This window comes from Homalodisca vitripennis, unplaced genomic scaffold (genome assembly GCF_021130785.1).
Source record: "Homalodisca vitripennis isolate AUS2020 unplaced genomic scaffold, UT_GWSS_2.1 ScUCBcl_14;HRSCAF=501, whole genome shotgun sequence".
NCBI classification, from domain to species: Eukaryota; Metazoa; Arthropoda; class Insecta; order Hemiptera; family Cicadellidae; genus Homalodisca; species Homalodisca vitripennis.
In genome coordinates, this window is record NW_025776159.1 from 208276 (window position 1) to 235626 (window position 27351).

Sequence of the window (27351 nt, forward strand, 5' to 3'; positions counted from 1 at the left end):
AAGAGATTACAGCCACTGGGAACATTACAACTATGGAATTTCCTGGCCTTTAAAAAAATCAGTCACTAAGATCCCTCTCCCTCTGAGATTTGCCTGTTAATAGTATCTTGTTAATAGTAAACAAGCAAGTGAAGTGAAAAAATATAAAAAAGAAACAGTTGAAACATACAACAGTAGACATATTATATCTTTTAAATGTCCATAGAAACAAGAAAAAACATGTATTACCAAGATTTTTATAAATACAATACTGTTATTTACAAAATTCGTTGCACTGACGCCATGTTAGGTTGAGAAGCACGACCAGTGCAATGGCCAAGAGCTTGATAAGGACCAACCCTTTTTAATTGTTCCGTTTATTGTTCTAAATTGTTCAACAGGTAGAATGAGGAACATCTACACCAGGAGTACGCTGGCAAAGACCAGGATCGAGACAAGGACTTATAGATAAGTTACTTTTCTTCTTCCAAAGGTTTTTCTTTGATTATTCTTCTTAATGAAAGTAAGTTTACATCCTAGATTTAACAATAATTAACCACAACAAAAACAGTGAACCAGTTCCAATGGAATTATAACGAGTTTCCAGTTAAAAGGAAAATAATTTTTAATGAATTTTACAATAAGTTTATTTTCTTGTTTTAACTTGACTAGCAAGTAACTTTCGTATGTTTTGTGGCCGAACTGAAAGAACTTGTGATCTATGGTTTTATATTCCTTCAGAACTCTAAGTGTACAGAAAGAATTAATTTACAACTATCTTCTATAGGAAACAGGATTTTTCCGGACATTTACCATCGTTCAGTGAAACAAGAAAACAGTAACACTACGTTTCGAGATCTGCAATCTGATCTCTTCTTCATGTAAAGAACTAACCTAATACATAATTACAAACTAGGTTAAAATAAACAAATCTTACTAAAGCGTTGTGGCACGCCTAGGTCAGGAATCACAACCTAAATGTTGTTTGTCAACTTCACTAACACTAAAGACATGCACTTAATACAAAACTAAGTCAGTCGTAGGTGGTTAGTAGACGAGTGAAGACCTATGTGACCTATATTCCGTAGTTTAGTTAATGATTAGTGTTTTGTATAGTTTTGTATTAAGTGCATGTCTTTAGTGTTAGTGAAGTTGACAAACAACATTTAGGTTGTGATTCCTGACCTAGGCGTGCCACAACGCTTTAGTAAGATTTGTTTATTTTAACCTAGTTTGTAATTATGTATTAGGTTAGTTCTTTACATGAAGAAGAGATCAGATTGCAGATCTCGAAACGTAGTGTTACTGTTTTCTTGTTTCACTGAACGATGGCAAATGTCCGGAAAAATCCTGTTTCCTTCACAATCCTTCCATCGTCAAAAATAACCTTCAAACAAAGTATCTTCTATAAAATTGCCAAATGTTTTAAGATCCATTCTCATATATTTGATAAAAATTGTAAAGATGACAAAGAGTACCTTTTACTTAAATGTGTCTGAGAGAAATTTTTCAGGCATTTAATAGTAGTGTAAGTATTGATAATACTTTTAAATTAATAAACGTTAGCTCATTTAGGATTAAAATTCAGAACGTATTGCGATAATTTGTTTAAATTCAATGATTTCTGTAAAAGTTTTTGCACAGATTTGAGGTGATTATAGTCTATTTATTTTAATTTAATCAACTAGTTGTTGACTGAGTTTGCTTTCTTGTTATATAACTTGTTTTAAGAACTTGCGATTTATAGTTTTAAATCCCTTTTGTACTCTAAGTGTATAGAAAGGATCAGTTTACAACTATCTTCTTGAACACCTCCAAATGTTCAGTCAAGTCAAGTTTCGTCCAACGTCCCTACCATCAGGAGCTTTGTAGAAGGCCTGACATCGAGCCTTGAGGAAGCTGCAGAGTCCTCACCGTGGGATCACATCCGTGACCTTCGCGCCCAGGAGGTCCCCCAACTGCGTCTTCCTATGGATGACTGATGACATCGACTACAACTTCGACTGCACCACGACATTTCACCCCACTGACAGGTAGCGAAAGCTACTAGGGCTATGACCCTCGAGACACAAGGCAAAAGCCTAACCGGCAGAGGCCTTGAAAGATGTGGGGGATCCACCCCCCCCCCCCAAGTCACAGCGACTTGACTTGACTCCAAATGTTTTGAGATCCATTCTCACATATTTTATAAAAAGTGAAAAGATTACCAAGAGCATTATTAAGTTAAATGTGTCTGAGACACATCTTTCAGACATTTTATAGTTGTGTAAATATTGAAAATAATTTGAAAATAGTAAATTTTTTGCTCATTTAGGATTAAAATTCATAAAGTATTGCGTTAATTTGTTTTAAACTCAATGATTTCTAAAAACGGTGTTGCACAGATTTCAGGAGAACTATGGTCTATAACTTTTAATTTATTATATTAGTTGATGAGATTACAACCAGAGCTATCATCAAATTTACAAGAGAATAGAAATTACCGATGAAAATTATACAGTTTTAGAAGCAACTTCTTAGATTCCATTTTCAAGTTTAAATGTTTAACTTAGACTATTAATAATAAGTTTACTCCGAATAAAGTAAACAAATGATATATTTAAAATAAGGTCAGGTTCTAGATGGTATAAAACATCACTAAATTGTTTATCGGGATATCATTTTCATAACACAGTGACAGGAAAGCCAATCTACTGCAAAATCAGGTGGGAACAGTCAAAATAATTGTTAGGAAGTGACGAGTTATTTAGCCTTAAAGGTGTTTAAGTTTATACCCAGATACCGGGGTAACTGAGGCTCTTGCTTTCACAAGCATATTTCACTTTAAACATGATAAAAGCCATTATAGATTGCTATTGTAATTACTCGTGTTACGACCATCACTTTGGATTTGGTCTCGTGTGTATGACATTTGTATTGTGATATTTGTCATTTCGTTAGAATTTAGATTAAAAGAAGGATTAAAATAACTAAAACATAAAATAACAATATTTGTTAAAGAATTATTTCTATTAGTTTGACACAATTACAACTTACCGTTGTACACTAAGAACAGCTATATCACCTTCAGACAACTAACTGAATTTAGCAATATTATAAGGTTTTGTTTACGCTTACCTAACGCTAATTATACATTTATTTACCGTAGGACAGTTGGGCTTATGTGTGTATAGCAACTGTTAATATGATTTGTGGAAAATTATAATTTGTAACCCTTTATACACCGCCACAGAAAGTGTAGTGTGTTTTCTGTCTTAAGAGAAATTCCTATATCCCTTCAATCGAAAAAGCAGGTTCATGTGCTATACATTGCAAACTGCCATCTTATGACTTATAAAAACACGTATAGACTTCTAAATGAATTCATTTTATGACAGGCAAAGGCGATAAACGATGGTTTATCTTAGAAGTATTTATATTTTTTTTTCCGTATACACAAATGTATCAATGTATTATACATTATGCGCCTTCTTCTACGCTAAATAAAATTTTATAGGTATTTCATTAACATTCCCTTTTTATGGAACCATTTTAACGACATGAATATATTAACTCATTCAGGTGCAAGATGCTAAATACTCGTATATTGTATCCTTTACACATACTTTAAATTGGCTCATGCATATTACATAGTAAAAAATAACCATGCAAAACACTAAACAATAGTTAATAGGACACACAATCAAGATTGTAACATCTGCTTTAAACCCTTCCTTGTAGGGAAGGCGGTTCATTCCAATTTTGGTTTTTGTGAGGGAATTTATGAAGATAATAGTTCGTTAGTTAGCTAAAATACCTTATGTTAATGTATTATTGTACGTATGTATGTATTTAAAAATATGTTGTATTAAATAATATTTCCATAGTTTTAATTATAGTTTACAATATTGAATATACATTTAAAGGAAAAATATAATATCAGGCTTTTGTTATAAATATTGGATTAAGAGACCAATGCAAATTGCACAAGTTAAATTTTAAGTTTTAAGTAAAGAAATATATTAGCGTGTCAACCTTTTGAAAACTATAAATACTACACAACATAAAAACTAAAAATGACAAATTAGCTTACTAAGCAATCGAACGACCGAAAAAGCACGACCATGCATGTATGTACGCTTAGACTAACGTGAAAAACCTTTCATGGTGATCCATAAACAATTTTGGGATAGAGTACTAGAGTAAAATTTTTTCCAGATATACTTTATTTTTCTAAATTTAATTCTAGGGGATACTTCATTCTGTTTCGCAGGCCAACACCACACTTGAGCTCTCTAATTCCTTTGCATTAAGAATACAAGGATATAAAAAGAATTCGATAGTTTTTTATATTTTTGTGCTGTAGTTGTTTGGCTTGACAAAAATTCCGAATAAAATTATAATATTTTTCAAACCATAATTTTGTATTTTAAAATTGTAACCTACGTTTATATTATAAAAACTAAAGAACATGTTTGATAGGTTTCTATAAAAAAATTATGATTATTTAAACTTTTTATACTTAAATTTAATACTACAACTCGGTAGTTAATAAAAAGTTCTTCAATGGAATTTAGTACCAGAAATATTTCTTAAATTTCTTGCACACAAAGCCCAAATACATTAGCTGCTTATAAATGTAAAATTTATTTAAATTTGTTATATTTATTGTTTAAAATTTTATAACAAGTAAAGATAGTAGTCAGCAGTAAATGTACAAAACACATAAAAATTATGCCCAGAAAAGACGAGTTTTACCTACATATACTTATATTTTCCTAAATGTACTTAAATTATAGGTATTAGAATTTGTTTTATACAAACGAGGAATTAAAATCATGAAATAGTTTTTCGATAACCATATACTCCTTTCACTGGTTTAGGCAATAAGGATATTTTGTAATTGACTATTATATGAAATACTCATAAAATAAAAATATAATATTTTGTAAATCAACAGTTGGGTTACTCGCCCATATACTCAGTACACCATCTGTGGTTCATGTGCACGGATCTTGTGTATACTAAATAAACTGCCTGTTTCCTTTATTTGTTGGAAATAAAAAACAAAGGATCCTCTAAGAGTTTCATTGAATTATGTAAATGTATTAATAAACTTTAATCTGCATAATTAATAGTTAATGTTTTGCGCTAACAATCCTACAGGATATAATACCTTAACTGTGTTGCCCTAATTTAACATTAAATCATTATACTCATTTATAGGTTTTCAAGCTTTGAAGCCTTTATAAGGAATTCATTGCAAGTATTTGATATCAAAGCTATGTACATTCTCTCACAATGTGCCTTTGTTACCTGAGACTCTGACATAATAAGTAAGTAATAAGCCCTCCGATGTCTTTAGGTATATTCATCCTAAAATCTTCTAAAAAGTTCGCATTTAAACACAAGCATACATTTTTCTATGGTTAGTGATACATTTTTGTATGTGATTAGTTATATAATTTGTTTATAAATTTAAAAGCACGTTAATGTAGACTAATTATTAGCAAGAGTATGAAATTTCATGTCGAATAATATCCCTAGATAAAAATAAATAAATATAAATTTAGCACATAACTTGAGGCAGGAAAAAAACATAGGCTATTATAACTTATTTTATTGTGTTTTATTCAAACTTTTGTCTCCTTAGAATGCATGTGTTTGTGTAACAAGAAATGGTTTAAATGTTAGTAGCAGTCGTGACGTTACCAATATAAAAAAGCATGTGAAACCCACAGGGCAGGTGGCATACCATATTATTTAATATCCATGGAAACAACGTAGGTATATAATTTTATATTTTAGTTAATAATTTGAAAGTGAAATGTCGCACCGTGTTTAATCTTCTTCCAACTCACAACTAGTCGCGGAAGTAGAGCCAGGAACAGTATTTGATGGCCAGGACCAAGACCAGGACTTACATGGATGAGGTACTTTCATTACAGTTTATGATCTCAATATCACTTGTTACCTAAAACAGTTTAGGTCTTAGTTTTAACGAATATTTATCGCATCGTATAGTACCAGAAAAATTAACATATTATACAGATTTTTTTCATCCTCTCTGTACCCAAAACATATAGTGGCAAGCGGTATACAATCATTTCTGATCTGAAAAAAGGTAGTTCTACCTGTAATAATGTTTTTAATTAGTCATTTGTAGTAAGAAAAGTTTAAAGAAATACATGTTATTGGATTATATACTAATATGAGTACCTACCATGTAAACATTTGAATAACACCCTATATTAAAGATGTGTTCCTTTATCAGATTATGTTTGTATGTGTCAATATATTACTGTGGGACATATTAGCCTGAAATCTTTATCGATATAACCGTTTACGCTATTGCTAATTTGTCTATTTACAAAAAAACTTGGATTTTTCAGATTGTTGCTTTTACGTACCTAATTTACGTAGTATACAAAACAGTGCACTTTTAAACTTCTCTCAGAATTATTACAGGCCATATTGCACAAATAAAATTATATTAAAATTTGACTTCCAATGTTTAAAGATTATTCATTGCACAAAATCTCCTGTGTAACATTTCTTAATGATGGAAACAGTACATAGTATAGGTGAATTACTGGGAAAGTTTATGGTATGTACGAAGGTAAAATTAATTTCGCGTTTATAACATCCATAAATATTGACATGTATTTAATGCATAAAATTTCATTGAACATAAAATGATTACAAGTACTTAATGTTAGTAATAATCATGACGTGAACAAGCAAGTAAAGGCAAAAAGCGAAACAAAAAAGAAACAGGGGAAATATACACACCAGTGTACTTATTAATATTTTGTATCCATCGAAACAGCAAAGGACAGGTATCACAAAGCTTTAGATGAATACACTTGTTTTATTTACACAATTCGTTAAACTTACATCACGTTAGGTTGCAGAAACGCGACCAAAAACAAGTGCCATGGCCAAAAGCTTGATAAAGGCCAGGTCTTTATTAATTGTTTAGTTTAATTTTCAAAGATGTTAGGGCGTGGAAAATCTACACCAGGAGTACTATGTCGAAGACGGGGATCGAGACAAGGATTTATGGACGACTTACCTTATTATTTACAATTCAAAGATTTTCACTAACTATTATTTTTACCCAAAGCTATATACATTCTAGTCTTGCGATTATCAATTAAAGAAAAAAAAATAGTGAAACAATTCCTATGTTATTATATCACATTTTCAGTGAAGAGGATTTTAATTTTAAGGACTTTTGCAATGAATTTATTTTCTTGTGTAGTGATACCTAAGTTGATTAACATATAATTATGTTTCATGCGTCAGCAGAAAAAGTTTGTCATTTATGGTTTTAAATCCCTTCAGTACTATAAATGTACAGAAAGAATCAGTCTACATTTACATATTCACCAAATCCAAATGTTTTATTGTCCATTCTCACATAGTTTATAACAAATGAAAAGAGTACTAGGAGAATTATTTACTTCAATTTGACTTAGAGACATTTTTCAGGCATTATATAGTAGTTTAACAACTTTTAAAAATTGAAAACTAGTGAATTTTAGCTGACCTTGGATTAAAATTCAAAACGTATTGCGTTAATTTGTTTAAACTCTAACATTTCCGGTTGGAAACTGAGGTAAATATATAGTCATCACTATACTTCACAGACATATCAGTTCCCCACTAACTGGAACATTGTGATGGTCAATATATATGAGAAACGACTCGACAATCATGCAGATAAAGTAACTCGCATGATGACTTAAAATTTATATTAGCTCTAAGTTCAAATTTAAGTTTTGTATTGTATTAAAATAGTTATTAGTAGACGTAATAAACTGGCTCCTTAGAAATGTACTGGGTTATTAGAAAATATTTGTTAAAGTATTTGTCTTAAAATTAAATTCAGAGCTTAGATTAATATTATAGGTGATGTCCGTATTAATTAAAAATAAAAGTTATCTCAAAACCCATTTTTTGAGATTGTACCCTTAATTCCGCTATTTCAATTAATTTATAAAGATAATAGTTAACGTCATGTTCAGCTCTGCGTCCTTATATTGTCACATTATATTCCACTTATGTTAGTTCTGTTATATTTTTAAAACTTTAGTAATACGCTGAGCTTTAGCGAAACTCATCACTCGTGAGGCTTGAAATATTTTAATTTTGTCTGTTTGTCAGTTCGCACGATATGTCGAAAACGAACTGACTAGATTTCAACATTTGCATGAAGGTTAATTTATATTTTTGAGAAACACTGTGTTTGATATTAGTATGTGTTAACCGATTGGATTTGGATGAGCTTCAGCGAATATTTTTGCAAAGTTCTTATAGGTAACCATGATGGAAACGAGAAAATATTGAAGAAATACATATGTGAAAAATTTAGTACTATTACGTAAGATTTTAACAAGTTACATCTTTATTCGCAGTTTAAAAATAATTTATAATATATTGCAGCCAATTTAAACGTTAGTGACAATATTGAACTTTATCGCACTCTCGCCTTTCACTTGCTTACCAGAAAACTGGTATAAAACTTTGAATGAAATTTCTACATAAAGAAAAATGAGTTATACGTGATGGTGCACGTCCGATATCGGAATAAGGCTGAGTGTCATAAAACTGATTCGTTATTATTTTCATTTCAAATAATACATATTTTCGCAAGTCTATTACTCGTTACTGGTTAGCTTAAGTTTTATCTAACGTTCTTGTAACTAATCTTTTAATACTTGCAACTAGGCCTAATACAATTTTCTGTCTGACTAATAATCACCTGAGTAGGTTATGTTTAAGTGTTTACGTGTAATAATTTATATAACTGTGGACAGTTTAGCATATAAACATTATTTTAACCCATATTGTTTTATACTTCTCTTTGTACACAAAACAAAAACCAGTCAATCCAGTAATTCTGTACAGGACGCCATTACTATTTTAAAATACTTAAATATCAAATCTGTAATTTGACAACTCTTTGCTTGAACTACATTATAATTTATTTTTCATGATAAAAACTTTGCATTGTATAGCAATAATAATTATAGCATATTAATGCAAAGGTGCACTTGCATATATATTGGGCTAATGCTGACAAATTACTATAATGTGCCTAGTAGACGTCTTCTAACGTAGCTGAACAACTTATCAACTCAAGGTTCGAGTTCTGGTTTGTGCACGCTGTTTCCGTATAGTAAAAATACAAACTACATACATAAAAATACTTCTTCGTTAGTATTTGAATTTAAATAAGAGTATCAATAAAACCTAATACTCGCTGCAGAATTTAACTTTTTGTTGAATTGGTTTCATTTTTTCCAGTTCAGGAATTATAACTGTTCATATACTTGAATATTTTGGTATTAAATTTACGAATGGCTTCAAATAATAGATTGGAATACTTATTAAATACCTGTTACGTTTAAGCTGAAGGCTACTAAAACTATTGATTTACAAAAACTCAAATAACTGTATTGAATATGTGTGTTACTACGTTTCTCTCATACTGTAAATGGAATGTTATAAAAAAATTCTGAAAGTGAGATAAGTTTCAAGCATGTATATTTAGAGAGCCTAACATAAATTGTGTTCCTAAGATCTCGTTTTTCCAAGAAAGTTTTGTTTAGTTTCTCTGAAGATGTGTACTCATTTCCTTTGAAAGTATACGAAGAATTTATGTAATGTATCTGCTAGCTCTAACACAGTAATATTTATTTATACATTTAATTTCCCCAGAGAGTTCACTTCTGGTTGGTTTATACCTTCCGGTTGAACCCACACTAGGTACAGTAAAAACCGATGTCACTTAAATCTGTACAACCTTATGGATATCCAGGAGTGGTACATGACTAACTTAAAATGTCGAGATTCTGCAAGGTAATTCGATAGGTCTGATCTACTTCGGGAGATGACTGTTGTAGTTTGTAGTGTTCGTTCCCTATGAGTCAATGATACTTGCCAGCCTAGACCAGTGTGTGCCACCCGGAAATAGACCGGCTTTGATTGGAGAGCCTAGCTCAGAGCTGGCTTTCTCTTCTTACGCGCATGCCTCTAGGGGCTGGATAAATTTCACCAAATTTATTATCTTCAATGGTGAGGCATTTATGGAAATAATGTTTTGTCGAGGTCATAGATGATGATAATGGAGACGTTTTTTAGTCACCTTGCAATCCTGAATGTTTTTTCAATAATTTCTTCATTATCTCTGTACAATATATACGAGGAAGACCAGTATCTAAGTAATCTTATAGCCTGGCTATACTTATGTTAATACATTGTGGGAGTCGAAGCTAATTGTGAACGCCTCAAAGGTACTATCGCACGAAACACCGCCAGCTCATGGCACAATATTAATTATTCGTGATTGATCACATTGGTAGCAAACACGCTTAGAGCTTTTTCAAACATTCCGTCTGATTTTCTGAAGTGAGGATATAACCAAGATTTAACCTGCAGTATCTCGTCTCCCGCTTTGTTTGAGGAGAGGGTACCAAAGACTAAATACAGAGTGCTGCGTTTATCTCCGTTAAAGTGTGGATCACATAGAGGATAATTGATACACCGTTTCTACGGTTGTATATTTAAAGTTAGCTATGACTATCTACTGTGGAGACACTATCAATGTTGAAAAACAAGCCTCTCCACCATCGGCATTTACGGTAAGTCGGTGTCTGTGTAAACATACACGCAAGATAGTATTAGCCTGGCTTCCAGATAAAAATGGACTGCATTATCGGACGCTGGTTGTTAGGCTGGTATATTTTCCGGACAGAAATATTCTATTTCATAGCTATGCTTCCCGTAATGGAACAGGATCCTGCTCCGGTTTTCCGGTCTATGTAAAACTCTACTTTTTAATAATTTTAGTACTAGCAACGAAATAATGTATTAGGAATTGACACTCCACTCAAACGCTCAATCGTTATTGCTTGGTAGCTTAAAACTTTAGGAGCGGAGTGTGAAGTCAGACTCCTTATATGTAAGAAATGAGAAATTATCAAAAGTATTTTATATTATTCTTCAAATTTGTTACGTGTTATGTAATGGGAATCGCTGAGTTTGCATGCCAATACTTTAACTCTATATAGCTTGTTTCATTTTCGATTTATCCTGTGGACAGATAAACAAACAATCGTACAGGAAAGAAATGTTAACATTCACGGTGACCTTAAAGAGAAATCGTGTGAGCTTACATAGTATTAGGCTTCTATGACGCTTAGTCTAATTCAATGTTTGGACAGCACCATAATATAATTCATTTTGCCTATGTATAAACCTCATGCTAGGTTTTTTATCAGTACTCAAATAACATTTCTGGTAAGCAAACGAGGGTACTACCACAAAGGTGTGCAATGGAATCTTATATTGCCAGTAACTTCCAACATTAAGCACAATATATTATAATATATTTCTACTCTGATTTTAAAAGTGGCATTACAATATCACATGATAGTACACAGTTTGTTGAAATGCAAATAACAAGCAAAAATATTCGCTCTGCTAAATCCGTACTATTGACCTGCACTTATATCAAACGCAGTGACGCAGTTATGATTGGAAAAGCAGGATTTATGTGAGTGTTGAGTTTAGCTCCACTTTACCTTTCTCATATGTGCAGCAACTGAAATCAACCGTCTTCCACACAAGCAAATCTTACTTGAAATCAAATCTTCTAAACAGTACACAGCTATGGTGAGAAGGATGATTCAGTGAGGCTGTGAATGTTAGGTGTTAAACCGATGCGGGGATTTCCTTTTAATGTTTTTTTATCGCCGAATATTTTTGGATTGCTTTCGAGGAGCATGACTCGAGATTTAAGAAGTCTGCAACAGCATCAGATTTTAGACGCTGCACTAAGAAGAAGGTGAACTCGAGCTAAAGTCAACATACGTATTGACTCAGTCCTTCCCATCTTATCTGCGTTATTAAGATTCAGTAGCTCCACCGTGCTTTTGGATCGTGTCAGTCAACATCATAGTGCTTTTAGTTGTGCACCTGATGAGACATGAGTATATAGGGTGCGTAATGAAAATAATGACCATTATCTGGAAAATACATCATTTAATCATCCGATTGATAAAAATGGTAAAATACTTCAAAATAGTCTCCTCATGCATCAATAAACCTGCGTAGACAATTCTGCCACGCTTGGAAGCACCCTGGAACTCCTTCACTGGAACGCCTCTCAGTACTCTTATAACTTCAGCTTGGAGGTTTCCCACTGAATCCCAGTGCTTTCCCATCAGCTCTCTCTTCAGTCGGTGGAATAAAACAAAATCACACATAGCTATGTCAGGGCTGTAAGTAGATTGGGGCACCATGGAGGTCTTGTTCTTGGTAGGGTAGTTGGCAACTACGAATGCTATGTGGCTGGGGACATTTTCGTGGTGGAGCTTAAAGATGACTTTAATATCAGGCCGGACGTGGGCGATCTTGCATTTCAGTCTCAAGCACCTCCAGACAAAGGACTGCGTTGACAGTTTTTCCTTGCGGTACAAACTCAAAATGGAAGATTTCTCAAACGTCAAAGAAGACTAACAGCATTATTTTGATACGAGACATGTTCATGTGAACTTTTTGGGGTTCGGGAGAGGATTGTATGTTATTCTCCAAAACGACTTATTTTATTTCGTCATGAAACTGAAACTTCATTATTATCATTTAAAAAGAGGAATTTTAATATTTAAATTTAGTATTAGAATCTAATTATGCATTTCTAATATTGCATAATTTAAATTTGCCCATTATTATCTCTTGTACTGTGAAAGAGAGCTCTGGCGTGGATTTCTGTAACTAATAGAATGAGTTACAGATTTCAAGAACAAATTTAGGTCACAACTGTTTGGTATTGTTTTTAATTTTTGAAATATATCAATCAAACCAAAAATAATCATTTTTTATATCTTAAATAAACATTAACGAGTAATGTGAACTGATTACGAATTTTTTGCTTACTAGCAACGCTAGAAAGATTGTTGTAAAACACAAATTATAAAATGCCTCTAATAACAATATATACATGTTTTCTTTTTATTACGCGAAAAATTCAAATATCTATTGCTGTTTATTCAATACGAAATATTGTAAACTGATTCTCCCTGTACTCTTTGGGTACTAAGAGGATTATACATAGCACCTAACACGAATTAGTAGCTTTTACACAATACTTAAAAATACAGTGTATTAACTATATTTAATTTGTACTTATGTTAGCGCTACATATAAACTACTAATAATCGCTAAAACTACGATGTAAACTGTTTTGTATAGCGAGAAATAGCAAGTAAAAACTATGATTAAAATTAAATTAAAGTTACTCATCCTTGTAAGTCCTGGTCCTGGTCCTGCTTCTGGCCAATCATCGTGTACCTGGTGCTACTTCCACGACTAGCTGTGAGTTGAAAATTTGAAAAATGCAGCGCCATAAAACTTTAGACTTATTTTAAAACATTCAATAATAAATGCTATTTTGTTTCCAAGGATATAAAATAATATTGTACTGAAACTGCTGCTTACGTTTTAGCTTACGTTAGTGCTGACGTCACAACTACTAATAACGCTAAACTTTTGTTGTATGATTACCCCAACACATAAATTTTAGAGGCACAAATGGGTAAATAAAACTTAACTATAAAGATTCTTATAAGTTTCCCCCTCTCTTATAAATGTGTAACATTATTTTTGTTTGGATGCAATATCCAGGGAAACTTTACGACATGACATCTGTTACTATTTCTAATTATTCTACAATACGCGACACGACATGACATTTGGAAACTTCATTTCCGAATTTAAAAAAAAGGATAAAACTGAATACAAAAATTTAAAACATCATTTTAAAATTTAACCAATCACCAAATCCCTCTATGAGGCCTGGGGCGAGTTGTAATATTATACAATCAAATTAATGTAAACAAACCGGGTTGAGTTTCTTTTTAAGTGAAGTTATCTTTAAATTTGAAATATTTTTAATTCCAAATTCTTAGGAATACATAGTTATCCCAATTAGGTTCTGTAAAATAATATTACGTTTACATAAATAATCAAATTTATAATTTATTATTTTCGTAAATGGTAAAAAAGATAGCGCCACATAAAAATATTGTTGATCCTTACACGGTTAAGCTTTTTAAATCTATCAAAAAACAATTTCCACCTCTTGTATGGTTAATAAAGTTCTTAACTTAAAATATAAATCTCCCAATTGATATTAAATATTTCTATGTTTCCATGAAGTCATTGGTAGACATTTAATTTGGTTCCTGCAACCTGTTAGGCCCAAAGAAGCTCACACCGTTTCGACTAGAAGTTAAGCGTCAACCTCTTTATGAGAGACTTACTAATTCATGCTGTTTGTTAAGTAATTTAGCAGCATTGTACGTATTGATTATTGAGTAATTCTTAACATAATAAATAACTTATAGAGTAGTTCTGTTCCGATTAAAATCATTTATTAAAATAATTATCATCTGTTTTATTCTTAAATAATAGTAACAAAGTTACTCTCAGTTACGTTTTATATTTATTTAAAAAAGGAATGTTTTAAAGATAAATAATTTTAATAAAGCTGTACTGTTTCCGAAACTAAATGTTTAATAACTAAAAGATGTGTTAAAAAATAAAAAATAATTGTTTGTTCTGTGACAGGAAACAAATAGAGGAAAATAAATTTAATTCTGAATGTCTGTGAAGGTTAACTTCAGAGCTCTGGTGATGATTTTAGAAACTAATTGGTTAAATCAACAATTACAGACCACATTCGTACTCAAATCTGTAACATATAGTTATTATTTTATTGAGTGTAAACAATTAAATGTTATTAAGATATGGATTTTATTCCTAAGTCAACTAGCATTCGTTTAATTGAAGTCATGTTCAATATTCCACTGCTATTAAATGTTATTATTATGAGTGATATCTCTAAGACATATTTAAGTAAATAGTACTCCAAGTATATTTACACTATTTATGAGATATGTTTGAACGGATATTATATAGTATGGTGGATGTGACGAAACTGATTGTAAACTGATTCATTCTGCACCCTTATAGTACTGAAAGGATTTGAAAACATAAATCTCATGTTCTTCTTAGCTCACAAAATATACGAAAGTTATTTGTTGATCAAGATGATCTTCCTCATTGTAAAAACTCTACTAATTTAAAAAGAGTTGAAACTAAATAGAAACTGTTTGACTGTTCACTGTAAATTTAAACTGCAATTATATAATTACTTAGGGACGGAAAATAATATTTTCTTGAGTTATTTAAAATAAGCATTTATTTGATATATATAATATTGTAAAGACAAGTTTAATAATATTTCGTTTAATTTTCAAATATTTTACCGTGATTTGTTTGAAATTATTAACTCCTGTATATGACTGATAAAATGAAAGCTATAACTGTTTTATATATATTTATATAGTCGATTTTGTGCTTAAAGAGGCATTTGATCATATCTGCACAGGACGTAAAGGCTTTCACCAAATTCATTATCTCTCTTTATTAAGAAACTACATCCATTAAGTTATTTTATTTGTAATACTTAAATCAAGCATTCAACGTATTTATAAAAAAATATGAAAATATAAATATAACATAATATTTATAAAATATAAAATATTACTATAAAAATACTTCAATAGTTTAGTTATAAACACGCTTGACTCAGAATAACACAATTTCCATTCATAACTAGCACCCGTGTATATTGAGACTATTGTTAGTAAATAGCACGTCCGATTCGGAACTCAAACTTTGAAGCTTTACGTAGTATAGCTGAGTCGGTAAACAAATACTACCAAGACAGTAGAAGATGTCTACCAGGCACATTCTAGTAATATTTCTTTAGCGTGTACCCAATAGATGAGAAGGTGCAGGTATTATAGTCCTGTCCTGAAAAGAATATTATAAAATTATTTAATTCGTAAATTTTTAATTTATGAAAGTAATAATGGAGTCCAATAAGAAAGTTATTTATTAAACTCTCGACAGGAGAGAGTTCTGGTTTACGATTCAGTAACTAATTATTAAAGTTAAAAGTTATAGTATATTATTCTTTTATAAACTACCCTATAATGCTTTTTTATATGTAATTGAAACAGTGTAACATGATATAGTCGATCACCGATTTTATTATTTAGCATGCAAAGTTTACTAAAATTTCAATATTTATTCCATGAAAATACGTTAGAAAGAAGGCGGTTTGATGTAAGTAAGAAAATATATAAGAAAAATATTTATGTAGAAACAGCATGTATTGCTATGTATCTTATAAAGAGGTTGACGCCTAACTTCTAGATGAAACATTAAGAGCTTCTTTGGGCCTAACAGGTTGCAGGAACAAAATTAAATGTCTACCAATGACTTCATGGAAACATAGAAATATTTAATATCAATTGGGAGATTTATATTTTAAGTTAAGAACTTTATTAACCATACAAGAGGTGGAAATTGTTTTTTGATAGATTTAAAAAGCTTAACCGTGTAAGGATCAACAATATTTTTATGTGGCGCTATCTTTTTTACCATTTACGAAAATAATAAATTATAAATTTGATTATTTATGTAAACGTAATATTATTTTACAGAACCTAATTGGGATAACTATGTATTCCTAAGAATTTGGAATTAAAAATATTTCAAATTTAAAGATAACTTCACTTAAAAAGAAACTCAACCCGGTTTGTTTACATTAATTTGATTGTATAATATTACAACTCGCCCCAGGCCTCATAGAGGGATTTGGTGATTGGTTAAATTTTAAAATGATGTTTTAAATTTTTGTATTCAGTTTTATCCTTTTTTTTAAATTCGGAAATGAAGTTTCCAAATGTCATGTCGTGTCGCGTATTGTAGAATAATTAGAAATAGTAACAGATGTCATGTCGTAAAGTTTCCCTGGATATTGCATCCAAACAAAAATAATGTTACACATTTATAAGAGAGGGGGAAACTTATAAGAATCTTTATAGTTCAGTTTTATTTACCCATTTGTGCCTCTAAAATTTATGTGTTGGGGTAATCATACAACAAAAGTTTAGCGTTATTAGTAGTTGTGACGTCAGCACTAACGTAAGCTAAAACGTAAGCAGCAGTTTCAGTACAATATTATTTTATATCCTTGGAAACAAAATAGCATTTATTATTGAATGTTTTAAAATAAGTCTAAAGTTTTATGGCGCTGCATTTTTCAAATTTTCAACTCACAGCTAGTCGTGGAAGTAGCACCAGGTACACGATGATTGGCCAGAAGCAGGACCAGGACCAGGACTTACAAGGATGAGTAACTTTAATTTAATTTTAATCATAGTTTTTACTTGCTATTTCTCGCTATACAAAACAGTTTACATCGTAGTTTTAGCGATTATTAGTAGTTTATATGTAGCGCTAACATAAGTACAAATTAAATATAGTTAATACACTGTATTTTTAAGTATTGTGTAAAAGCTACTAATTCGTGTTAGGTGCTATGTATAATCCTCTTAGTACCCAAAGAGTACAGGGAGAATCAGTTTACAATATTTCGTATTGAATAAACAGCAATAGATATTTGAATTTTTCGCGTAATAAAAAGAAAACATGTATATATTGTTATTAGAGGCATTTTATAATTTGTGTTTTACAACAATCTTTCTAGCGTTGCTAGTAAGCAAAAAATTCGTAATCAGTTCACATTACTCGTTAATGTTTATTTAAGATATAAAAAATGATTATTTTTGGTTTGATTGATATATTTCAAAAATTAAAAACAATACCAAACAGTTGTGACCTAAATTTGTTCTTGAAATCTGTAACTCATTCTATTAGTTACAGAAATCCACGCCAGAGCTCTCTTTCACAGTACAAGAGATAATAATGGGCAAATTTAAATTATGCAATATTAGAAATGCATAATTAGATTCTAATACTAAATTTAAATATTAAAATTCCTCTTTTTAAATGATAATAATGAAATTTCAGTTTCATGACGAAATAAAATAAGTCGTTTTGGAGAATAACATACAATCCTCTCCCGAACCCCAAAAAGTTCACATGAACATGTCTCGTATCAAAATAATGCTGTTAGTCTTCTTTGACGTTTGAGAAATCTTCCATTTTGAGTTTGTACCGCAAGGAAAAACTGTCAACGCAGTCCTTTGTCTGGAGGTGCTTGAGACTGAAATGCAAGATCGCCCACGTCCGGCCTGATATTAAAGTCATCTTCAAGCTCCACCACGAAAATGTCCCCAGCCACATAGCATTCGTAGTTGCCAACTACCCTACCAAGAACAAGACCTCCATGGTGCCCCAATCTACTTACAGCCCTGACATAGCTATGTGTGATTTTGTTTTGTTCCACCGACTGAAGAGAGAGCTGATGGGAAAGCACTGGGATTCAGTGGGAAACCTCCAAGCTGAAGTTATAAGAGTACTGAGAGGCGTTCCAGTGAAGGAGTTCCAGGGTGCTTCCAAGCGTGGCAGAATTGTCTACGCAGGTTTATTGATGCATGAGGAGACTATTTTGAAGTATTTTACCATTTTTATCAATCGGATGATTAAATGATGTATTTTCCAGATAATGGTCATTATTTTCATTACGCACCCTATATACTCATGTCTCATCAGGTGCACAACTAAAAGCACTATGATGTTGACTGACACGATCCAAAAGCACGGTGGAGCTACTGAATCTTAATAACGCAGATAAGATGGGAAGGACTGAGTCAATACGTATGTTGACTTTAGCTCGAGTTCACCTTCTTCTTAGTGCAGCGTCTAAAATCTGATGCTGTTGCAGACTTCTTAAATCTCGAGTCATGCTCCTCGAAAGCAATCCAAAAATATTCGGCGATAAAAAAACATTAAAAGGAAATCCCCGCATCGGTTTAACACCTAACATTCACAGCCTCACTGAATCATCCTTCTCACCATAGCTGTGTACTGTTTAGAAGATTTGATTTCAAGTAAGATTTGCTTGTGTGGAAGACGGTTGATTTCAGTTGCTGCACATATGAGAAAGGTAAAGTGGAGCTAAACTCAACACTCACATAAATCCTGCTTTTCCAATCATAACTGCGTCACTGCGTTTGATATAAGTGCAGGTCAATAGTACGGATTTAGCAGAGCGAATATTTTTGCTTGTTATTTGCATTTCAACAAACTGTGTACTATCATGTGATATTGTAATGCCACTTTTAAAATCAGAGTAGAAATATATTATAATATATTGTGCTTAATGTTGGAAGTTACTGGCAATATAATATTCCATTGCACACCTTTGTGGTAGTACCCTCGTTTGCTTACCAGGAATGTTATTTGAGTACTGATAAAAAACCTAGCACTGTTTGCTACCAATGTGATCAATCACGAATAATTAATATTGTGCCATGAGCTGGCGGTGTTTCGTGCGATAGTACCTTTGAGGCGTTCACAATTAGCTTCGACTCCCACAATGTATTAACATAAGTATAGCCAGGCTATAAGATTACTTAGATACTGGTCTTCCTCGTATATATTGTACAGAGATAATGAAGAAATTATTGAAAAAACATTCAGGATTGCAAGGTGACTAAAAAACGTCTCCATTATCATAATAGTATAAAATATTACATCTATGATCAATACAAGGAAAAAATAACTAGCAATTCTTAAACAGAATTATTCACAAAGTTTATAGACTAAGGCAAAGTTACACACAAGCAGAACGTGGGCTTAGTGGTGCGATTCAAGGCCAATCTTGAGCTGCTACAGTTCTAACGTCGTAAGCAAAATGCTCGAGGCCAACAATCCTTTCCGTGCAACAGTCTGCCCTTGTCGTTAACTATTTATATAAAAGATAATCGTCATTATACAGTATTTTTGACAAATTACAAGTATCAAGGCTAAGAACAAACAAGCATAAGTTGGATTAGTGCTGCAATACAATAAGGCCAGTCTTGAGCTGTTACAGTACTAACGTCTTCTGCACAATGACGGAGGCCAGCAGTCCTCTCCGTGCAACAGTCTGCCCTTTTCGTTAACTATTTCTATAAAACTTCATCGTTATTATACAGTATTGATCGCAAAGTACAAGTATATAGGCTAAGAAAAAACAAGCATAAGTTAGATTAGAGCTGCAATACAATAAGGGCAGTCTTGAGCTGCTACAGTACTAACGTCTTCTGCACAATGACGGAGGCCAGCAATCCTCTCCGTGCAATAGTATGCCCTCGTCGTTATTTATTTCTATAAATTTTCACCGTGATTATACAGTATTTTTCACAAAATACAAGTATCAAGGCTAAGAACAAACAACCATACGTTGGATTAGAGCTGCAATACAATAAGGCCAGTCTTGAGCTGTTACGTTACTAACGTCTTCTGCACAATGACGGAGGCCAACAATCCTCTCCGTGCAAAGGTCTGCCCTTGTCGTTAACTATTTCTATAAAACTTCACCGTGATTATACAGTATTGTTCAAAAAGTACAAGTATCAAGTCTAAGAAAAACAAGCATAAGTTGGATTAGAGCTGCAATACAATAAGGCCAGTCATGAGCTGTTACGTTACTAACGTCTTCTGCACAATGACGGAGGCCAACAATCCTCTCCGTGCAACAGTCTGCCCTTTTCGTTAACTATTTCTATAAAGCTTCATCGTGATTATACAGTATTGATCGCAAAGTGCAACTATCAAGGCTAAGAAAAAACAAGCATAAGTTAGATTAGAGCTGCAATACAATAAGGCCAGTCTTGAGCTGTTACGTTACTAACGTCTTCTGCACAATCTTCTAATGACGGAGGCCAACAATCCTCTCCGTGCAAAAGTCTGCCCTTGTCGTTAACTATTTCTATAAAACTTCACCGTGATTATACAGTATTGTTCAAAAAGTACAAGTATCAAGGCCAAGAAAAACAAGCATAAGTTGGATTAGAGCTGAAATACAATAAGGCCAGTCTTGAGCTACTGTAATACTATTTTGTTGGGTACCGTGGCTTTAGGCCAACACAGCCGAGACTCCGGAGGATGTACTGGCGTCTGACTGCGATTGGTAATAAATTGTTCTAATTGTAAAAGTTTCATCTTGATTATACGTAACAAAGTACATGGAACATGAGAAAATGCACAGAGATACACCATAGGCCTAGAACTATGACATCTCGTGGTCAATCTTGTGCTACTAGTTCAAATGAGGGCAATGATACTAAGGATATTTTCTGTTCTCGACTGTTGATTAAACAATTTTTTCCTATTTTTAACAGAGATTCATTACATCATGCACTTATAATTACATGAAACTAATTTTGGTATGTAAATATTTTATAACATTTGAACTTAAATGTTAAATTAATAACAAATTTTAAAAGGCAAAAATTTCAGACAAGAATAATTATTAATTTATTTAAATTTTTTATCGCTTTTATTTCCCTTAAAATTTACGAATTAAGCTAGTGTTACCAGAAAAATATAATTAAAGTAATAATAAGTAGGAGTTACGTAAGATATAAAAAATTGACAATACAATTTAAATAAATAATTAAGTTACATATGTCAAGTTTTATACTATTTTGGATAAAACCTACTTTTCAACTGCCTACCGTATGAATATCCGCTATTTACGCAGCCATTTATTTTTCAATGCCGATACGAGGCGATTCTCAATATAATATATACAGTTATATAATATATTATAATTATATTAATCTGCCTCAATTCTCTTCCAAGTAGTTCTATGTTTAAATAAAACAGGAAACCCAGTGTTCATTTTTTAATTGTTGAGATCCTAGAACTCTTTATCATTAACACACTGATTTAATTAAACCTAGAAACAGGAGCCAAACCAAGAATTAAAAACATAACACAATAGTATTTTAACAAATAAATTCCATGTTCAACAATATTCAAATCAGAATATAATACGAAGAATATTTTTAAATGTTTACATAGAAATAAAAATGTATATAAGAAGGGAACTATTAGTAAAAATCAAACGATAATTATTTTACGATTTTCCAAAAGTGAGAAGCTAACATCACAAGATATGGATTTATCAGCGCTGGTAAATCAGCAGTGAATATCACCTACGTGTAAATTACGTTATCACACGTAAGCTAACAAAAACCAATCTATCATTACCTATAACCTAACGTAACATACACTAACCGTAGCTGAATAGGTGTAATGCGTTTACCTTGAGGAATGAGGTTTATCCGACAATCACGTAATCGTAAACTAGGTTCCCATTCCCTCTTAAGAATTATAGACTTACAAGTGCTAAAAAATTTTACAAAAAATATACTTCAATTTAGTATCTAATTAGGACTAAGCAATATAAGAATTTTATAGCGCCTCTTCGTAACGTTTAGCTCACTTCTGTTAACAAGTCAATTTTTGCGGGGATATTAAGCTCTCCACCGTATATACTATGGTTTAAATTATGCTATCGCATTATAAAGTACTTAGTCTGTATTAATACTAATATTTTGAATACTTACCATCACTCACATCTCTTTTACCAGGTGGCCCGTCTCCGGATTGCCCATCTGGAAAAGCGAACATATCATTATCCTCAGAAACCGGAATTTTAATATTCTTACAGCGATTTTTTCGCAAAATTTAGTTCAGTTCTGTTTATAAGTAAAATTTTAAGAAGATATAAGCCTCTGCACTATTTATATTATAGTATAATTTATGCTATAATTGTAGAAACTACTTAGTCTGTAGTAATATTACTAATTTGAGTACCTACCAAAACTCACATCTCTTTTACCAGGTGGCCCGTCTCCGGATTGCCCATCTGGAAAAGCGAACATATCATTATCCTCAGAAACCGGAATTTTAATATTCTTACAGCGATTTTTTCGCAAAATTTAGTTCAGTTCTGTTTATAAGTAAAATTTTAAGAAGATATAAGCCTCTGCACTATTTATATTATAGTATAATTTATGCTATAATTGTAGAAACTACTTAGTCTGTAGTAATATTACTAATTTGAGTACCTACCAAAACTCACATCTCTTTTACCAGGTGGCCCGTCTCCGGATTGCCCATCTGGAAAAGCGAACATAATTATCATTATCCTCAGAAACTGAAAATTTAATATTCTTATGGCGTCTTTTCGTAAAATTTAGTTCATTTCTGTTACCAAGACAATTGTTAAGGATATATTTAGCTCTGCACTGTATATGTTATTGTTGAAATTACGCTATCATACTATAAAGTACTTAGTTTGTATTAATATTACTAATTTTAATACCTACCAAACCTCACATCTCTTTTACCAGGTGGCCCGCCTCCTGATTGCCCATCTGGAAAAGCGAACATATCATTATCCTCAAAAACTGAAAATTTAATACTCTAACAGCACCTTTCGTAAACTTTTGCTCAGTTCTTTTAACAAGACATTTTTAAGGAGATATTTAGCTCTGCACTGGGTATATTATTGTTTAAATTATGCCATCATATTATAAAGTACTTAGTGTGTATTAATATTACTAATTTGAGTACCTACCAAAACTCACATCTCTTTTACCAGGCGGCCCGTCTCCTAAATGTCCATTTTGGAAGGCGAACATTTCATTATCCTCAGCTGGTAGTTGAGAGGATGGGATAACCTCCATTAGGACCATGCAGAGAGTCACGAATAGCAATACAGACCACATCATGGTTTCACTGCAACAGACAGATCTATGTCGTAACATAATTGGAGTAAAAGCAGATGAAACAGGTCTGCGGTTGATGAGGCTCACGACTAGCACAAGATACCACATCATGGTTTCATTGCGACACAGAGATATACGTCAATAATTTCAAAATGGGAGAAGTTGGAGCTGGAAAATGCACTGAGCTTGTTAAGGCTCTCATATCACCCCATAAATAACTTTTAAATAATTATGAAAAATCTTTCTTTTGTAATAATAAAGGTGCAATAAGTGGGTCATTTTTTAAAATGTCTTTTAACATTTTTACTATAAACTTAAAAAATATACAAGGAATCAATATGTATAATTTATATTTTTCTAACACCAATTATTTTGGTCCAGTTTTAAAAGCTGTATTTATGTACGCTTCAGAACTATCTGAAGCTCTGGCGTGCTAATTTAAAATTTGAATGGCAGCAGATGACCTGTATCATGCAACAAATGCAAGACCTGAAATATTGTTTAATCTAGAAACTACGAATACTAAATTGAAAATAGTCATGTTGTTAGATATTCATGAAACATATTTTTATGTGTGTAACATATCTAAAACTTCACTTTAACTTTTGCATTCACTCAGTTCGAGATATATCGAAAAAATTAAGCTTTTACCTTTTTCTTATTAAGTGATGTTTGAAACACACACACACACACACACACACACACACACACACACACACACACACACACACACACATACATATATATATATATATATATAATTTTTAAATTGAGTCTTGTATTTATTCAAACAATATTTGTAAACAACTTAATTATGTGATTAGTTGAAAATGTAGGCATAAAGCAAACAAATCTAATTAATCATATAGTTTAAGGCACTTTAGGCTAACGCCTCAACACTAAAACCATATACTTCCCTTTATAAGCATTTACAGGAATATATCATTCTGTAAGGATGTCCATTTTTAATGTAAGCCCTCCAAAAATAAGTTTCTGGTAAACTAGTAGTTGTAATTAATGTACACCCTGTTTACAGTATCAACTATTAAAAATAAAGTGGTAAGTTAGCTTATATTAACTTACCCAAAAACAGGGACTGTAGTTGATAATGAACGTCTGATTTTCACTGCTTTATATACAAAGATTGCACATGTTTGTGTAGTTCATAATTATCTAAGTCCCATTTACTGCAGTTCATCATCATTTATTCTCTATTTAAATATCTTACTACTAAAAAGCTATTGAAATAATAATTACTACTAAAAGTTGTTCAATTTCGTTCAGTTTTTTTTTTTCAATTGCAATCATGTGATTAATAAGTGAAACATTATTTTTAATGCCCACTTAAAGGTGAAACAGCAAATATATCGTTTCCTATTCTGAAACAGCAATTAGTAATTAATACAAAGGTTTATTGCTATGAAATGTGCAGTGGTAAGAAAGATACACTCAATTAAAATATAAAGATGCTCATGTAGGCAGAACGCTTACTGTGCTTATTACACCAGTAAACTTTTATTACTGAAACAGGTCTACATATATTTTTAATAGTCAATGCATGTACATATATGTTGTATTTTGGGTTACTATAACTTCAGAAAAATACTGATTAGACTGAACTTAACTATTAATAATTAACCCAAAATTATTATAAAGAAAGTAACCGTTACCCGAGGTGTCGCAAACAATTTACTTGGATTTGCACGTGTATCAGCCCTGTTTAGAGTGAATTATAGTTTCGACCCAAACGCTGTGTTTGCCTTGTTGGCACAATCAAGAAAATGTATCAAAAAGTTTATATTTATGGCAACAGTAATTGACTCTTGTCTTAGTATTTGGTCTATTAATTTGTATAAACTGCATCAGTATGATTTATTACATTGAATAATATAAAGTACTTGCTACGCATAATTATGAGATTAGAAAATCTTAAAAAAATTCCTCATTGGTTTCCTTTTTTATATATAATGTCTCTAAAACTCATCATCTTTGGGGTTTTTCATGTAAACAGGAAGCTCTCATAAATTTGTAGCGGATATGAGGATAAATAATATTTAGCGGATATGGGAAGAAATAAAATGAACCCAACTATATTACTTATGTTCTATTATTGAAATCATGGGGTACTTACAGTATTGAAGATTGTATTTCAGACATTGTACCAGTAGCGTTGCTTCTCAACATCTTTGTGGTATTTGAATAATATTTGAAAATATATCGAGCATTTACAGAAATACCAAATTTGTATTCATAAAAACACTTAAGAAAGTTTTAACCAATTTTATACAATTCTGAAGTGAAGGAATTACTATTCATTGAACAATCAATGTTATTCGTGAATGTTTTAAATAACTTCGTATTAGTTTTTGGTGTGCGTATAACATTCCATGTTTCCCATGGACGTCTCTTAACATTTTTTATTTATCCATTTATGTTTATTCGCACGAGAAACACTTTACACTGTAAAGTTTCGAGCAATACGATTTAATTTCTACAATAGGTACTTTGTAATTTTTAAACATTTTTGGAATTAATTATTTATTTACAAGATTATTACATGAAACTTCTTTGTAAAATTAACATTTGGGTTACAAATAGATTAAATGTGACGGTTTGAGAACGTTTAACTCCAATTTCAAATGTTTAAATCTAAACGGCGCTAATTTAAATAACAATCTAATTATCAAAAAATGTTAAGATATTGAAACTCTAGGTTGCAGTAAAGCGTCTTATCAGAAGTTGTTTGAATCATTTCAAAAACTAGTATATCTAAAAAAGGAATATATTTTTAAGTAGTCGCACTATTGTGAAATATTAATATCAAAATAAAACTTATATAAAACGTGTTACATTATACTTGGAATAAATGCAGTAGAAATATAAACTTATTGCGTATATATTTATATTTTTATAACAATTTTTTGGGTAAGGAGTAACCTATTTTATTCTTTGAAATTTTATAAATTCGTTTTTCGTCATACGTACATATAACCTAACTTTAGCTGTTACATTGCAGTGTAATAACTACCAATAAACGGGTATTTTTGGAAAAGTAATTCAATGGGAGCACACGATGCCCAGTGTGTGGGAAGCTTGGAGTTGCAATAAATCAATTTCAAGACAACAGCTATTCCCCTTAGCTAGATTAAGTACCACAACTGCGTGCGCATTCTTAGTTCTGATCTTAAATAATAATATGAATAATATTTAACTCAGCCTAAATGAACAGTCTATCTTTTTTATTTTGTTAACATAATGTTTACTATATTATGTTATAATGAATAGTATTAGCTTCATAATACCTGATATTATTGTGCCACTAATGTTGTATAATAGTAGGCAAGTTCATTGCCGCACTTTCCACTTTAAGTTTCATTGCAAGTTTGACCATAAGTGTTAGACTTTTTTAAAACTTGAGTAAGAGGGTGGATTTCAATTCTCGAAACGTACTGTTATATTTCACAACATAGATGGGTGGGTGGCCGTTGAGCGATCCTGTGCGTGCAAGCAGCCCGCCTGCCCGGCCATTGGTGGTGGTTCGGAATTCATTTTTAAGCCGTTGACCTCCAATTTAAGTTTTATAGACGGCTCTTACAGGTTTAGAAGAGGATTGTCGTTTATAAAAAGAGAATTTGTAATATTTCTTCTTTGCTTTCCTTTTACAAATGTCAAAGGAACTAAACACTTTGCTGTAGTAGCGCCGATATTATATGACAACAGAATCAGACTGTAACATCTTTCATCCAGTAGCCAACTCGAAGGAACAGAATAGGAAATG

At 31.8% G+C, this 27351-nt stretch overlaps 1 protein-coding gene across 1 annotated transcript; it reads right to left on the reverse strand.

The window, feature by feature from the left end:
- Positions 1-19580: 19580 nt before the first annotated feature.
- On the reverse strand, positions 19581-24716 carry LOC124370168 (immunoglobulin G-binding protein A-like). The gene is made up of 7 exons (XM_046828462.1): positions 24657-24716; positions 23423-23583; positions 23172-23219; positions 22915-22962; positions 22661-22708; positions 22407-22454; positions 19581-19753 (listed from the first exon to the last, which is right to left on the reverse strand). Exons 2-7 carry the CDS (start codon positions 23574-23576, stop codon positions 19686-19688), a joined length of 414 nt encoding a protein of 137 aa, XP_046684418.1. The 5' UTR covers positions 23577-23583; positions 24657-24716; the 3' UTR covers positions 19581-19685.
- Positions 24717-27351: the final 2635 nt, after the last annotated feature.